The sequence below is a fragment of the Indicator indicator genome, chromosome 8, assembly GCF_027791375.1.
Source record: "Indicator indicator isolate 239-I01 chromosome 8, UM_Iind_1.1, whole genome shotgun sequence".
In the NCBI taxonomy this organism is placed as follows: domain Eukaryota; kingdom Metazoa; phylum Chordata; class Aves; order Piciformes; family Indicatoridae; genus Indicator; species Indicator indicator.
This window is the reverse complement of record NC_072017.1, coordinates 35,936,180-35,951,810: the sequence shown is the minus strand read 5'-3', so window position 1 is coordinate 35,951,810 and position 15,631 is coordinate 35,936,180. Positions and strand designations below refer to the sequence as shown.

The window sequence follows — 15,631 nt, the reverse complement described above, 5'->3', positions numbered from 1 at the left end:
CAAGAGTCCTTTCCACCCTGAGTGGTTAACTACATGTGCTCCTTGGCTGTGGTGGAAGAAGCTGTGGACACTTGCAGCTCAGACCATTGCCCCTGCTTATGCCCTCCTGGTGCTGTAGGTAGGAGTTCATACACATAAAGCTGGCTGAGGTTGGCATCTGGCTTAGATGTGGGGACAGCCTGTAGGCTGCTGTGCTTCCCTTGGCCCACAGTGCTAGACTGTCTTTGTAGAACCCAGTAGCACAGGCTACTACAGATGAGGTGAAAAAGTCTTGGGTGACCTATTGTAAGAAAAAGGATCTTTCTCAGTTTACCTCCATTAGCAAGCAATGTGGACCAGTAGGAACAGCTCTGTGAAGTGAGGTGTGCTATACATATTTTAGGGGTGCTGATTCCATATAGTTCCCAAGGTATTTCAATGCTTCCGCTTACTATGGACCCACAACTGTGTAATACAGGAATGAAAGCTGCTGCTGAAAGACTCAACCCAAGGCATTGCTTCTAAATAAAGATAACTATAACTTTTTCTTCTTGTAAATAATATCGTTGTATGCAAAAGCTTCTTGGAAAGCGTCCTCTTAGTAACGATACCTCAAAATAACTCCTCTGCTTGCAGTTGAAAACATGACAAGACCTTTAGTCTTCTAGCAACATAGTTAGAGTTGTTCCTAAGGACAAACACAGATTTTTGTCCCATTCCCCATCAGCATTGAAACTTAAAAATGTTGCTGGCTTGGTTTTTGTTTCTGAAGAAATCCTGATGTGATACTGGTCTTTGTAGAAGAGAATCTTCAGTCTTAACTTTATAGGAGAAAAAGTTACAGCTTCCAGTTAATGAGACTTGAGTTCTGTTTGGGTAAAGACAGGAGGAGGATAGTAGGTGTCCAACGATGCTGTTCTTTGATATGTGCGTGGCTGTGCCTTTACGAAAGCCTTTCTGTTCTGGCCTTAGTGTATAGAAGGAAGCTGCTCTCCATTAACTGGAGCACAGTAAGGCAGCTCTTGGTCCTTCCACCCACCCCACTTCCCTTTTTTCATGGCAAAGACTATACTAGCAAACGCTGTGTGCTTAATGAGAGGAGACAGGAAAACAGTGATGAAATTAATCAGCAGTATCCTGTCAGCAAACCTTGAAAAGCAGTAATTCTGAGTGACTCATGCAAGTAGTGCTGAGACTTCGCTGACTTTATGGAATAGCTGCTGAACAAGCACATAATAATGTCTATTTTAAGTGTAGTATTGAAAGCTGTGAGTAACTTTTGGATATTCGTTAGGTGGACTAACAAGCCAGGATGGATGGTTTGGTTTAATTACTCTATGTATGAAGTTGTCCTTTACCTGTGCCTTCATTCATTGTTTTATGACTTTTTTTTTTATCATACAAGTTGAGACCTTCATAAAAATGTAACATAATTTGCGTTACTTGTGAAGTCATGCTTGCAGATTATAACTTTAAATAAGGAATGAAAGGACTTTCTGAGTTTCCTCAGATGAGCAATATGAACTTGTTGAAAATATCCTGTGTGAAATGCCTTTGTGGATGACTTAGAGACTTCCTGAGGACTCTGCCTATAAATTTCTTTTTCCTTTTTTTTTTTTTTTTCGGTCTTATATTCTCTGCTTGTTGCATTCCCTTCCAGTTCATTTCATTCTGATAATGTGAATGCATTTCCAAGTAAATTGGCAGTGTTTATAACCTCAGTCCCTAGTGTAATTTTTTTAATCAAACACATAATAAAAGTGCTAAATAAACCATTCCCACCTGCATCAAACTCTTTATGTTCTGTATAGGGTATTTTGTAATTTATTTACCCAGGAAGACCCAATTTATCTCCACATCTGGTTCTCAACCCAGTCCTGCTTTTTATCCAGTTTTCCAGCTGGTTAACTGAGGCATAAGGAGGTCACATGGCTTCCTTGAGGTCAGTTTAGTGATTGTCTCAGCTGGGATTATACCCAAACTTTATTCTTTGCTGTAATCACTTGGCCGCACCACTCCTAACCAGTCCATCCACTTTGTTGGCAGTAATGGAACTAACTGCAAATGTCATTTTCTTTGTTTTATAGTTTTGTTTGTATTGAAATACTGTCACATTTATGAGAAACATTACATCTGTTCTCAACCTGGTCTTGTTCCACTTTGAACAGACAGAACTTTTTGTGATGAATCTCCTTCCTGAACTCCAAATGCATGTTAGTTTTGCAAGTTCTGGGGTAGTGATTGATGACATTGCTGGTTTGTGTTGCTCTGGTGTCTTCCTTAAGGCAGACCCTGTCTGACATTCCTCTCTGGAAGAGAAACCCATATTTTTGCTCCTGTTGCAGTGCCATAAGATTCCGAAGATTCTGCTGAGATTGTTTTCCTCTAGAGTTTACTTGTTTAAAGCAATAATGTTGGAACAAGATGCAGAGATTTCATCAAGGACTTCTTTCAGCATGCATTTCTGTGTATGTACCCATGAGTTGTAAGTCTGGGGAAAGAGAAATTTTGGAACATGGTATCATCAACATAATCATATCCCATTTGGTCTTGCTCTGCCTTCCTGAGAGGAGTTTTTGTTGTCAGTTTCCTCTTGCCTTGAGTTACCACTGCATGCAAGGCTAGTGCCTTAGTCCCCATTCATACTAGTCCTAGTTCAGGAGGTGATGAGATTTGGTTTCCGGTTCCAGTCCTGTATTGTTTCAAACTCCAGTTTACTACATCAAACACTCTTATTCAAATACTAAGTGTAGATTTCATTTTCAGTACTTTCCAGGCATGCCTTTATTCCTTCTACAAAATGGATTAAATGCTCCATGTTGACTGTTACAATAGAGTAAAAGCAAGTGAAATTTACAGCTGGAAATAAGCTGTTAAAAATATCACAAATACATTTGTAACAACCAGAAGTATTTTTCCTCTTTCCAAAATTTTTCTGCTGCCTTCATGTTGCATCCAGCTCCAGTTACCTTTGTTCCTGTAGTGCTGTCCAGGTGCCTTTATGTGTTCTGGTTAACTGCACTGTAGTTAGCTACAGTTGCCTGTGTCATGGCCTTCAGAAGGGGAGGTTGCTTTGCCTAGCAGGTAGGACTGGAGATGGTAAGCAGACAAAACAACCTTCTGAGATACTCAATTGTGCTTTCATTTTAAACTATTTCATTACAGCACTAAAAATGGCTTGAGATTTATTTCCAGTTGATGCCACAAATGTACTTCTGTTAAATATGATGAATACAGTGAATTCATGTGTGGATTGGCATTAATTTTCTTTTACACTGGAGATAAAGAAACTTGTGTGAAGCTGTAGCTTCCATGATACTGACCTGAATGCTGAAATTTTTTGTCTTCACTGTTTGGTTTGGGTGTTTTGTTTGACTTTTGGTTGGTTGGTTTTTTGGTTGTTTTTTTTCCTTATGTTGGAATTATTTTTATTTAAACAGTATAATGGGTCAAGTCACCTGACCCACCCATCTCTGATTTCCAGCTGTATTCTCTACAGTCTTCTTGATCTTAGATATTCAAAATGTCATGTGTCAAGTAGGTTTTATTTTCTTTTCAGCAGTGTGTGGTATAGGTAGGGACTCCTGCATCTCGCTGTCAAATGCATTTTTCCAAAATCAGTTTTCTTTCTGTGGAGTTAATTGTTTTCTTGCTTGAAGATGAACTTTAAAATTGGTTTTCCGGAAGTTACAGTAACAGAGCACCATGAGAAGGTTCTCAGGATAAAATAGACAGCAAGGAGATCTTACCAACAGAATGCTCAGTGGCTATGAGTTGGCACAGTAACTCCTTGCCAGTATTCTGTAAATATGAACGTGGACGAAAGACTTTGAATAATGGGTATCCTCTTGTGAGAGCTGTTGAAAGCTTAAAACAACCATTTTATGTTCTGAATTAATCAGACATGATGCTCAGGAGGCAGACTTCCCCTGACCTCCCCTCCACCAGAAGCAAGCCTGAATTAAAAAGGTTGGAAGCCAGGAAGGTATGAGAGAACATTTTGTATATGCTTGTCCCTCTCTCATAGGTATCTGCCTGCGATCTTTTTTTGAAAGCAGGATGGTAGTCTCAAATAGATTTTAGTCTGACTTAGTATAACCCTTTGTAGGGTTTGGAAGACAGTATCACTGCCATTGATCATAACAAATAATAATAAATAAGCAAACTAAATAGGTAATATTGTTGGGTTGGGATTTTTTTCTGCAAGAATTCAGAATCCCACCTTGTCATAAACTTCCTAACTTCTAAATATGTTTCCAGCTTTTTTTGATCTTGTGCTTTTGTAGACCAACGGCTTGGTCAGCTTCCCCTAGATGTTGTTTGTTCCTTTGTGCTGCTCTGTCACTACTGGGTGAATACGCTCACTTTTAGGTCTTCATTCTACTTACTATTTTAGGGGCTTGCTGTCTTTCCTTGGCTCCTGCCCCAGCCTTCTATTTTGTTAATATCTGATCTTTTTGAAGAAAGACAAGAGACTCAGTGTGCCAATTTCTTCTTGTACAACTTTTCCCTGTCACCCTTGCCTAGAAGCTTGTCTCAAAAAGTGACAAGTGTTGTAAATTATCAGACTATTTCATCAGTGGGTTTGCAGCACCACAAAAGAATGAAACTACTAAAACATCTGTTTTCTAACAGGTTATATTCCAGAAGTAAATTTCCAGAAAATGGCTTTATGTCCTTCACAGTAAGAATTCTACAGGCTGGTGATCAGGCTGACAGCTAAGTGGAAAAGTTAGTGTTTTGTGAAGGCACAATGCAGCCACCTGTGTACTATTACAGTGTGGCAATTAGTCATTTGTCTGGTATAGCTTTTGGTCTGACAAATCCTGGAGGTAATAAAACAATCCTCATTTTTGTGGTGTTTTTAACTGTCTTCCCTTTTCTCTCCACCCACAAATGCCATGGCCTCTTAACCATGCTGGTTTTGTACTCTTGGCTAAACTTGCTCATATAAACTTGTAGAGGCTTTTTTGGGTTTGGTTTATTTTTATTGTTTTTTTCCCTGCTTACAATAGACATTTGAGGGAGGACTAAGTTATCTTTTGTGCTTCCTTTGCTGTACATTCTGGTTCAATACCTTCTATGTAATCAAGTTACAGACCTCAATCTGGCATTGGTTTTAATCCTTCAATTCTTCATTTCTAGAAAGAAACAACACAGAATGACCCCTTTCCATGGGGCTACATTTCTTCTTCTCCAGACCAGCAAAAAAGCAGGCACTGATTAAATCCGAGCAGTTTGATTCATGTATCAGTGTGCAATCCTTTCACTTGAAAAGAAGTGCTTTTCAAAAGCCTAGCTCAGTAGGTGCCTGCACGTAGACCCTATCAAGGACTAAACTGTTAGAGTTGCTGCGTCACCTGATTACACTCCCCCAGCACAGAAGGAGTATTGGAAAAGGGAGACGACACTTGTGGGTTGAAATGAAAACTCATCTAATGAAAGAGCAAAACTAATACTAGTGCAAATATATGACACACAAAGTTATACTAAACCCAGTGAGTGTACAGTGGCCACAATAAATGAGAGAGCAGTCCTTGTGAGCAGAATGTTAAGCAGGCTCTTCCAGAGATACTGACCTTGAGAGGAGGAGTAGGAGCCCGAGTCTCCTGTCCTTAGCAAACTTCCCCTTTTACAATGAATAGGGTGTTTATGGTATGAAATACACCTAATAGACAGCTTGGGTCAGCTGCTCTGGCTTTTGTACCTTCCAGCTTAAGTTCCAGCTGACTTGAAACTTCTAGCAGCCTGCATCTGTATCTATTTGCTTCACTGTTTTGAAGTCACAACCACAAGTATCAGCTGCTGAGATAAGGGTATTTCATTCCACACAACTGTCATTATGCCTCTTGCTAGTTCAGTGATGTAGCATGGTTGATGTTGAACCTGCTATGCCTCCGTTTTGGTTTTTCTCCTGCCTTGTTTCTAATCCTTTTGCTGTTGGCTTTTTCTCCCACCTCCTGCTAAAGCAGGTTATGGAAGCCTCTGCAGGTCAAGAGCCCCAGTGGCCAAACCACTCCTCTAGTGGTTCAACTCTAGCTAGACTGTTTATCTGGAAGCCTGAGTTTAATTTTAATCAAGGAAAAAGTTTTGGAATCTGCTCAGACCTTGCCACCAACACTGGGTATTGTGAATGTCTCTCACTTACCGATTTCTCTTTATCTATTTATGGGGTGTTTTTTGAAGTTCAGCTTAACCTGAAGCCTGGGAAGCAGCTTCATGAGTGCATCTTCTGCACTTGCAGAACTTCTTTGCAATGCTTGGAGTGTTGAGAGTGGCTGCAGAAACTAGGAGAGTGGAGACCCGTGATGCAAGGGGACAGCCTTGGTTATCATCTCCAGTGAGGCAAGGGATTGCTATTGAACTTGGCCTTGGGGAGTTTGAAGCAGAGGGATCTCCTGTGAGTGTTGTTGTAATTAAATGCAGATCTCATGGGTGACTCCCACAAACAGTGTGCTTGGCCTAATAAACGAAATAAGAACTAGGAAGTGTGCAACAGTAGTACAGTGAGCTTGTACAGAGTTGCCTCTTTTCTGAGGAGGTGGTACCTATGCTTCAGCTTGAGGGTCAGGTACTTAGCTGAATGCTTCTGGCCAACACGGTGGCATCGAGAGCTCAAAGAGCACTGAGAATTATGTGCGATAAAAAATGCTTAGCATTCATGTGTTGCTGGCCCTGGAGGATTTATCCTAAGGAGCAAAGAATCCAAAAGCAGTATTTTCAGGGGTTCGCCTGGGCTCTTTTATCAATTGCAAGTGAAGGCGGATAATAAATGGGTGTCTGAGGCCCCCTAGTGCCAGCAGAGGACACCGCTCCTCAGGCACAACGTCTACCAAGTTGCACTTTGTATTTACTTTTAATATGAAGAAACACTTTAAAGGCTAAAATACTCGACAGTGTACTAGTTGTTCACATGTGATTTGTTTCCTTGCTGGAAATATGAGTTCTTCATAATTTATTTTTCATGTCTTGTTTTGAAAAGCTGTTCAAAAATTGGGAGAGAGGATTCTGGTTGTAGCCATTATTGGTAATATTTGTGTGGCAGGTATAAATCTCTCCAGGGAACCAGAGGCTTGTAAGGGACCGTTTTTTTGGCCATGGTTATGTCTCTACCCAAGAATGACAGGGAGGAAACTCTGCTCAGCTAGTAGTGGCTGATGCTGTGGTCTATTATGTAATGGGTGTGGGAGGGATGGGGAAGAAAAACGTGCCCTTGGGGGAGGAGTGAGATAGTTGTGGGGTTTTGTTTTGGTTTTGTGGTTGTTTGCCATGTGGTTTTGGTTGAATGGCTAAGACCTTGAGAATCACTCCCAAATGCTATGATCTAAGATACATTAGTGTGGGCATCTGTTAGGATAGCTTTCTTTTCTGCTTAAAATTTAACTTAAAAATGAGCATTCACAACTAGTGTAAAATAGTAAAGACATGAATATTGGTGTTTGGCTGGCTAGTTGGCTCGTCACTTGCCAGTCTGTAATGTTCCCCTTCATTTGGCTGTTGCAAATTTTTAATAAGCAAGAGAAGGTGGTGACCCTTGTATGGAACGTTACTGTATGTTAATCTTGAGAAATTAATTTTAAAAGTGGGGATGTAAAGTTAGGCCTTGGTAAGGAGATATCATGCTTTGTGTTCTGGACGTTTTTATAAGCTGGTTTCTTCTGAGAGAAATGTGCCAAACAGACCTGAAATGTACTCCAAGGGAGAGCGGGTGGGAAATGAGGAGGGTTAAAATGTTGAAGGGAGATCTCTCTGGGTGGCATTAGAACTGTGCCTTGTCTTCTTACACTCTTAGGAGATCTAATACTGATGGTCTCTGTACAAATTCCCATTCATTTGGTCACAGAAACTCCTCTTCAGAGCTATCAGTTCTTACAGTAAATAACTTCTGTCAAAACACATAGTTATGTCAAAATGGTTTGGATGGTTAACCACCAATTCTTTCCAAAGACTGTAAGATAGATACTTCCAAGGCTATAAGCCAAAATGTGCTACAAATTTTTTTTTCTGCCCTTTATTTTATTCCTGGTTTCAGATGTGAAGATGACCAAAAACTGAATCTCACCAAAGGAGTGATCACTCCTAGATGTCCTACACTGTCTTCTAGATAAAATCCAGTTGACATCCAAGTTTCAAAAAACTTCTGTTCATTTTTTTTTTTTTTGTGAAGATCAATAGCACACTTAAGAAGAACAAAAATACAGGAAGGTTGGGATTCTTTATAGCTCATCATTTCTGCTGCAGAGAATATTTTATATTTTGTCACCATCTTCTGCTGTTTTTGATGACCAGTTCAAATTGCAGGATATTGAACGGCATTAAATACATCCTACCGTAGTCAGTGTTGATCCTTTAAACTCTTCTCAAATTATAAATGTTTCACTTGGTTTTGGAGTAGCTGTGTAATGATACATTTTTACAAATTAAAAAGGGATGCAATTCAATATAACCCTTTTTTTTCTCCCTTAGTCCCTCAAGAATCTTATGCATAGCATATGAGGTTTTGCAAGGTTTGCAATATATGAACAAGCATGGAATGGTCCACCGAGCACTGTCTCCTTGCAATATTCTTTTGGATCGAAAGGTACAGCTACAAGAATAAATCTATGCTTTTGTTTGGTTTGTGTTTTTCCCTCTTGCTGCCAGCAAGCAACATGCTGTGTCACATATGGAGACTGGGCATTTGCAGCCCTTCTAATGGGGAAAAAATTGCATATCTGGAAAAGTGTTAGCTTAGCTTTGTTTGTTGTTGTGTGTGTTTGGTTTTTTTGTTTGTTTTTTTTTTTAATTACAGATTTCTCTCATTTTCTATATTTAAAATTTATTTTAAAATTATGGGGTTTTTTTCTTTTTCCATATTTTTCTATCCCAAACCACTTTTTACCTTTTAAGAAGAAAAGTTTGCTTTTCATTGTAATTAGTTTCAAGAGCTTCCTAGGAAAATATTTCTTCTGGCTAGTTAGCTGTTAATAGTGTTTCCTGGTAACCTGACATTTGACTCTTACTTTCAAGATTTTAACATATTTCTTTGTTAACATTAAATTATTAATATTCTGGTATTTCTCAATTCTGTTGTCACAGACTATTGAGTTGGCAGCATTTGCTACAGTTTCTGCTTATAAAAGCTGAGGCAAATGAATAGCTGCTGCTGTACTCAGAGCAGTTGCTTCATCTGAACTGGCAGCTGAAGAGCTTAGCCTGTCTGCATAACACCTTTCTCCTTCTTCTGCTTACTGACTGTAGATAGGATAGCTAGATTCTCCCCTAGGATGGCAGAAAGAAAAAGGGACACTTTTTTATATACTTGTAAACCAAGTAACAGTGCTCTAAGAAGTGAAAGTATTGTAGGATTTTAATATAGTACTAAAATCAATAAAAGAATGAAAGAAGGCCGTGAGACCAAAAACTTCTGAACTTTTCCCTTGCACTTTGAAGAGTTTGCTGATGGAGCCTTCACTGTTGCACCATCTGTAGGCTGGCTGAGCATAGTTCAAAATCTAGCAGAAGCACTACCTCAATTTAACTTCTGTGTTTTTTTTTTTTTTTTATTGCTTTGGTGTTAACTTTCTGCCTCCCCATGATAAAAGCACCTGGGAGACTTGTTTGTTTGGAATGGGGGTTGATACAGTTAAGGAGAACAAGATAAATTGGTGGGAACGACTGGAGGGAGTAAGACTGGGTAAAGGAACAAGGTGAGGGAATAGTGCTGATGCTTAGGGAGTTCTAGGATTCAAACAGGATTTTGAACAGTTTTCAAACAGGGAAAAGGCTCAATAGAGTAAAGCCTTTTTAATTTACTGAAAACATACTATAAGTTACAAAGTCCTGATTTTCTTGTGTGTTCAGATACTTAACACAATCTTAAGTAGAATTGTTTGAAGTAAGCACCCTATTAACTTGCATTGGAGTTCCTCATAACAGAGGAGACAAATGAAAGAGGATGACTTTGTGTCTTTCTGTCTTGACATCTGATGCAACCTGACATTAATATTTCAATTTTTTTTTTTCAACTTAAACACAGATTTTGTAAATGGCCTTTTTTTTCATTTTCAGGGTCACGTGAAGCTGGCTAAATTTGGGCTCTACCATATGACTGCTCAAGGTGTTGATGTTGATTTTCCTATAGGGTAAGGATGTAGCTACACAATACAAATGTATTATGGATGGTTTTTTCTTTCAGGAAATATATTTATGTTTTGAGAAATTACCTTTGAAAATGTGTTGTACACACAGGTTGCCCTTTTAATTCTTAATCTGTTGCATATATCCATTACATAGAAGCTTCTGATAATGTCACTGAAGAGAACATCCTCCCAGTAGGTGAAATTAATGAAAGACAGAGAACGGGCTACTGTGCAGAAATGTTATTGTAACTATGCCATGTCACTCCTTACTGCCTGAATTTGCTCTCAAACGCTAGCAGTTCCTTGTGGGCCAAATTCTGGAGGTAAGAGCTAATTTCAAATCCAGGAACAAGTACAATCAGTGCTTTGCTTTTTCTCATGTGTGCAGGGTTGTTATTTTGTGATTTATTTTTGAGTGGACTTACTATCTAGACATGCTGCAATGTTTCCTTGCCACTTTTTGCTTTTATGCGGTGTCATGTTTGCAGTTTAAATACTGGTTGTTTAAGACTTGACCAAAATAAGTAATGATGTTTCTATTCAAGAGGTGATTTGAATATTTTTTTGTAAGTAATCTAATGAGTTGCTGACAAAAAAAAAAAAAAAGATACTTTAGAACTGTGTAGCAGCAGTCAGAATATGTCCTCAACAGCTTTTGTTACTTTTTTTTTTGCCATTTCAAAAGTTATTTGATGGAAACACTGTCAGTGGTGTGGAATACAGTGAGCGCTCTCAAATAAGAGCCTAGGGTACATTTATCTAATGTCTTGGTGCTAAAACTTGATATACATTTTCTTTGAGATAAGCAGACATACTACTGTGAAAGCTGCTCTTATTCCCTCTGTTTTATGTAGTAGGCTCTATGTATTTTGCAATTGCAGTGAAACTGCTGCCATGTCTGGATTTAAATTCAATAAAGCAATCTGCATTGCTATGAATTCTAGTTTCTCAAAATGCAAAATTATTCTGATTACTGTAACTGAAAGGTAGAGGTTTTTTAGACATACAGGATATTACTTAATGTTTACGTATCTTCCTAGGTACCCATCGTATCTGGCACCTGAAGTAATTGCACAAGGAATTGTCAAACCAAGTGATCATACTCAGTGTGAGAAGCCTCTGCCTTCTGGCCCTAAATCAGATCTGTGGTCTCTTGGTATAATATTATTTGAGCTTTGCATGGTATGTAAGAGGATATTTCTCTTCATCAAGACTCTTGGGGAACAGTTAACTTGGTTATCTTTTAGTATGGGGTTAATGACACCTTGCCCATCACCTGAGTCGAGATACCAGAATATGTTAGCATTTCTACCTGGATATTAATGGTGGGAGTTCAAGTAGTAGGATGCATATTGACCTGGTTTGTGTTAACCATGAAGGGCAGCTGCCTGTTAAGCCACAATAATGTAAATGATACAATTCTTAGCAAGGAATAGCTTCTAAAGCAAGAAGTCTCTCTAGATAATTCAGGGTTTTAATTGTGCTTTCAAGCACAAAATAACCATTGCTGCCATGCCCTCATTCTCCTTGGAAAGGATGACAAACTAATGAACTTTCATTGAGAGGAAAGAGAGGAGAGAATCTGCTTTATCACCAGAGTTTAAAGAGATTCTGTGTGGAATTAAAGGTTCATTTGGAAAATGCTTTTTTGACTCTAGAAGTTGAAATTATGGCAACGTAATCTTTACTGTTTGTATATGTTAAATTGGACTTTTTTCATTTGAAGAGCAACATTCTGCAGGGAATCTAGTGAATACCTCAGTATTTAGATTCATTGTATCAGATAACTAAATCGTCAGGCAACTGCATAATCAAGAACCTCTTTATATAGTGATTAGTTCAGGATATTGGAAGTAGTGTTCTTTTGCAGGTTGTACTTTGTGTTGTGTATTGTTCATAGATCATTATTTATTCTTTTGAATAAGTACATTTCCTTTAAAATACAGTAATTATAAATTTTGAAACACCTTTAAAGGGATCTTCAGATTTTTCAAAAGCACTGTGCAGCAGTAATACCAGCTGTGATGATTTCCATGTTTAATAATTTATTAATTAGTAATTGATTTGTTCATGCTCAAAAATAGTTTTTGAAAGATTGTTACTCAATTAGTAATAAACCTGCAGTTTGCTAAGGTAGCTTTGGACTCTGTTTTGCATATTTATATTTTGTTTGTTTGCATTTGTCCCGGTTAAGAGACCTTATGAATGTTGTATTATTTGTGATGGCACGAAACTGTTTCTGCTATGGTTTGGGGTAAATAATGTTTTCTGTTGTAACAGCTGCTTTCTCTAAATCTAAAATTCATGTGTGGAAGCTTATTTTACTGTCTTTGTGTATAGATGAGTGTGTATGTACATCTAAATACATAAAATTTATTCCAGCTATTAAATTGATTTTTGTTATTCATTTAGGGGAGAAAATTATTTCAGAGTTTGGAGATAGCAGAAAGATTGAAATTTATAATTATGTTAGGTAAGTAGCACAAAATTAATTTTTGTAAGTTTCCAAGCAATTCTGTAATTGGAACTTTGCATACTAGTCAGTTTGTGATGCTCAGACCTAAGGCACTTTACCTTTGTCAGCTTTCATCTCCAGAATGAAACAGGCATTTGAAGCATGATTGCTTGTCTAGGGAAGGTACAGAGGTGGATCCCAGGAAAAAAACTTTACAGAAAAGCTAAGAGTATGTTAAAGGCAAACTATTAAAAAAAAAAACCAACAACAACAAAAAACATGCTCAGAGAGGGTTGTCATTTTCATGGTTATTGGATTATTTTTTTTTTCAATTTCTCTTTCAGTGTGTTGCAGGACGTTTCTGAAATGTGTTAGGAATTACATGGTCCTAAAGAAAACTATCCTTGCAATGACGGTGCTGATGTACCAAATCCCAAGTAGGGAGACACAGAACTTAAATAGGAAGACATAAAATAATGAGAGCTGAGAAGCATATTGCTGGATCCAGGCTTTTGTTTCTGGCTGCACCTACAAACTATAAAATACTACAGTAGACATGGAATTTTTGCTTAATGTAAATGAGCCTGGGAGTGGGACTACTTTGTGGCTTTTAAAACTTGGTTTCCTGTGGGGTTTTTGTGTAGGAGGGCATGAAATTGCCATTTGTATCTTTACCAGTAAGTTATTACTATCCAGAACATACAGTAATGTTAGTCACTGTCAGCTGAACGTTTTCATTCCGCAGTTAGTGCTTGGGTGCTGAAATTCTGACTGTTTTGGTAAGTGATTTGTTAATTAAGCTTCCTGAAGCATTTCAGTCGCCTTCAAGTTGGATGCAAGTTATTGTTAGCCATTACCCACTGCAAAACTTGTGAATTGTTGTATCAATTATCAGTTCTAAATACTGCTAGTATTATCTGCAAGTAGAAACAAAATGAAAAATAGTTCAGGCTTCTATGTGCAGGCATTTTGAAGTGTTTTTAAGGGTTTTTTTAATTTATTATAAATAGACTGTTCAAATTTATTTGGCAGAGACTAATACTTCAATTACTAAGCCTGCAAAAAGATTTTCGTTGTTAAATTAGATGTGCTACTTAGCTTTTTTTAAGCTTCAGTGTTCTGTCTGCATAGGTGATGATAATTTTCATTTCTCATGTTGAGAATACACTTTCAGGTGATGTGGCAATGTCAATAAAACCCCAAAGTTAAATGATTTTTATTAGGACAGGGTTTTGTCTGATAATTTAATGGGTATCATTTTTTGTCATGGTCTTTAACTTTTTGTTGTTCTATTGGTTTCTTTTGAAAGGCTGTGTAGATGATATTGTAACTGTATTGGCTGAAGAACATGGTTGCTTTGATACTATTAAGGTTTGTGGAAGTAGTTTCTGTGCTGTCTTGTTCATTTCATTATTGTTGCATGGTATTTCACATATATTTTAACTTGCTTGGTCGCTTGGTGTATTGTAGTATGAAGCAAAATTTTGAGGTCTAAACTAATTACTTAAGATCCTTTCAAGTAGCCAGTACTGGTAATATTCATTCTTTCCTAAATTACTGTCAGTCTCAATTAATGTTAATGCTCTCTGGATGGGTTATGAATTTTCTTTAAAACACTGGGGTTTAAGTATTATTCCTGTAGAATTTCAGTCTTCTGCCTGGTCCACTTTACAGGATAGCTTAGGTTTATAAAGTTTACTTCCTCCCCACTCCTGAAATTGATCACTGAATTTTAGTGTCTGTGTGTTGTGTAAGAGGATCCTGACTACTAGCAGAAGGGAGTTCCCAGGTACTGCGTTATTTCAAGCTGGGTACAGAATATCTACATTAAAAAAAAGGCCAAATCTTGATTTCCTCCCACACCCCCCACCAAAGCAGATGCAGGGCTGGGGCATGAGAAGTATTACTTCTCTGATCTTTTGATCTGACACAGCTAACCTCATATGTGGAGGTGTGAAATTCTATTACCCTCAAAGGAATAACCTGAATATTAGAAATTCCACATGAGCTAAGTGGCTTGCTGAATTATGAAAGTGATAAACAGACTTCTTCCATATTTTTCTTATGTTCCAGGACCTTCCTGAAAATATCATAGCTCTACTGAAAAAATGCCTTACATTCCAACCTTCTAAGAGGCAAGTATTCATCTCAAACACCTATTAAACCATATTGGGATGCTATGAAATGAGGAAATCTGTTGCTGAGCCTTTTTTGGAATACTGGCGGTTTGTGCTACCTATAAGAAATTCTTGAATTTGTTACTTTATGATGTTTAAAGGAAAAAAATTGGAGGGGGAGGAAGGTGGAGCAGGCAGAAATCAAAAGTGCAAATCCTTGAGATTCAGTCAGAGTATGTGGGGGGAAAACTTCAGGTATTTGTAATTCCAGGTTTATAGCTTTTACTAATTCTGTGTCTGGAAGTTGGTAGTGGTTACTTTGGCTATGTTGTATCCAGAATTAGTGCTGCTTTATTCAAATCTCTTGTTTCAAAGTACTTTTTCATTATGTCATTCCACTGTAACTTTCCTTTGTGCTTCTGTTCTTTAATCAAGACTCATCAGTTTTTCATCTCTGCTTAGAGGAATTAAAGGGCAGTTAATAACTATTTGCTGTGTGCATTAAATGAAGGTGAGATATGAACTTGTACTGTAGACTGTGTTGTTGTGCATCATGAGTTGAACAAAATTGGTGGACATTTTTGTTGTTGAAATTTCTGAAATTCAATGTAATTTACAGTAAGTTGCTAGTATTTGTTACTGGGCATGTTTCCTGAAGTAACATTTTTGGAAGCACTTTTCTCTTAGTGTTTTTATTCTTTTCTTAACTCAAGGCCAACTCCAGAGGAATTGCTACATGATACTTTGTTCAGTGAGCTGTCTTCAGTATATCCTTTCTTCCACAAACCTGCTGGTCTGTTCTCATCTTCTCCAAGGTGTGCTAATTTAATGCTACCTGAAGACATAAGTCAATTATGTAAAGGTAAAAGCAGATAGTGTGATAAATGTTATTGGAGGGGGGAAGAAAAGAAAATGTTTCAGCATTTTCTTTCAGTACATTGTTGTAGATAAACTATGAA

General features: G+C 37.8%; 1 protein-coding gene across 3 annotated transcripts in view; it reads left to right on the top strand.

Annotated features, from left to right (window-relative positions):
- TBCK (TBC1 domain containing kinase) overlaps window positions 1–15,631 on the top strand; it is an 85,944-nt gene that overhangs the window by 10,468 nt on the left and 59,845 nt on the right. Inside the window, exons 3-9 of one of the 3 annotated variants that reach the window (XM_054383050.1) lie at window positions 8,446–8,560; window positions 10,030–10,103; window positions 11,141–11,165; window positions 12,513–12,573; window positions 13,865–13,926; window positions 14,629–14,690; window positions 15,386–15,534. In XM_054383050.1, coding sequence (XP_054239025.1) covers window positions 8,446–8,560; window positions 10,030–10,103; window positions 11,141–11,165; window positions 12,513–12,573; window positions 13,865–13,926; window positions 14,629–14,690; window positions 15,386–15,534 — 548 coding nt within the window. Of the gene's footprint in view, window positions 1–8,445; window positions 8,561–10,029; window positions 10,104–11,140; window positions 11,283–12,512; window positions 12,574–13,864; window positions 13,927–14,628; window positions 14,691–15,385; window positions 15,535–15,631 lie in introns of all 3 variants that reach the window. The other 2 variants (XM_054383049.1, XM_054383051.1) reach the window with 2 other exon arrangements.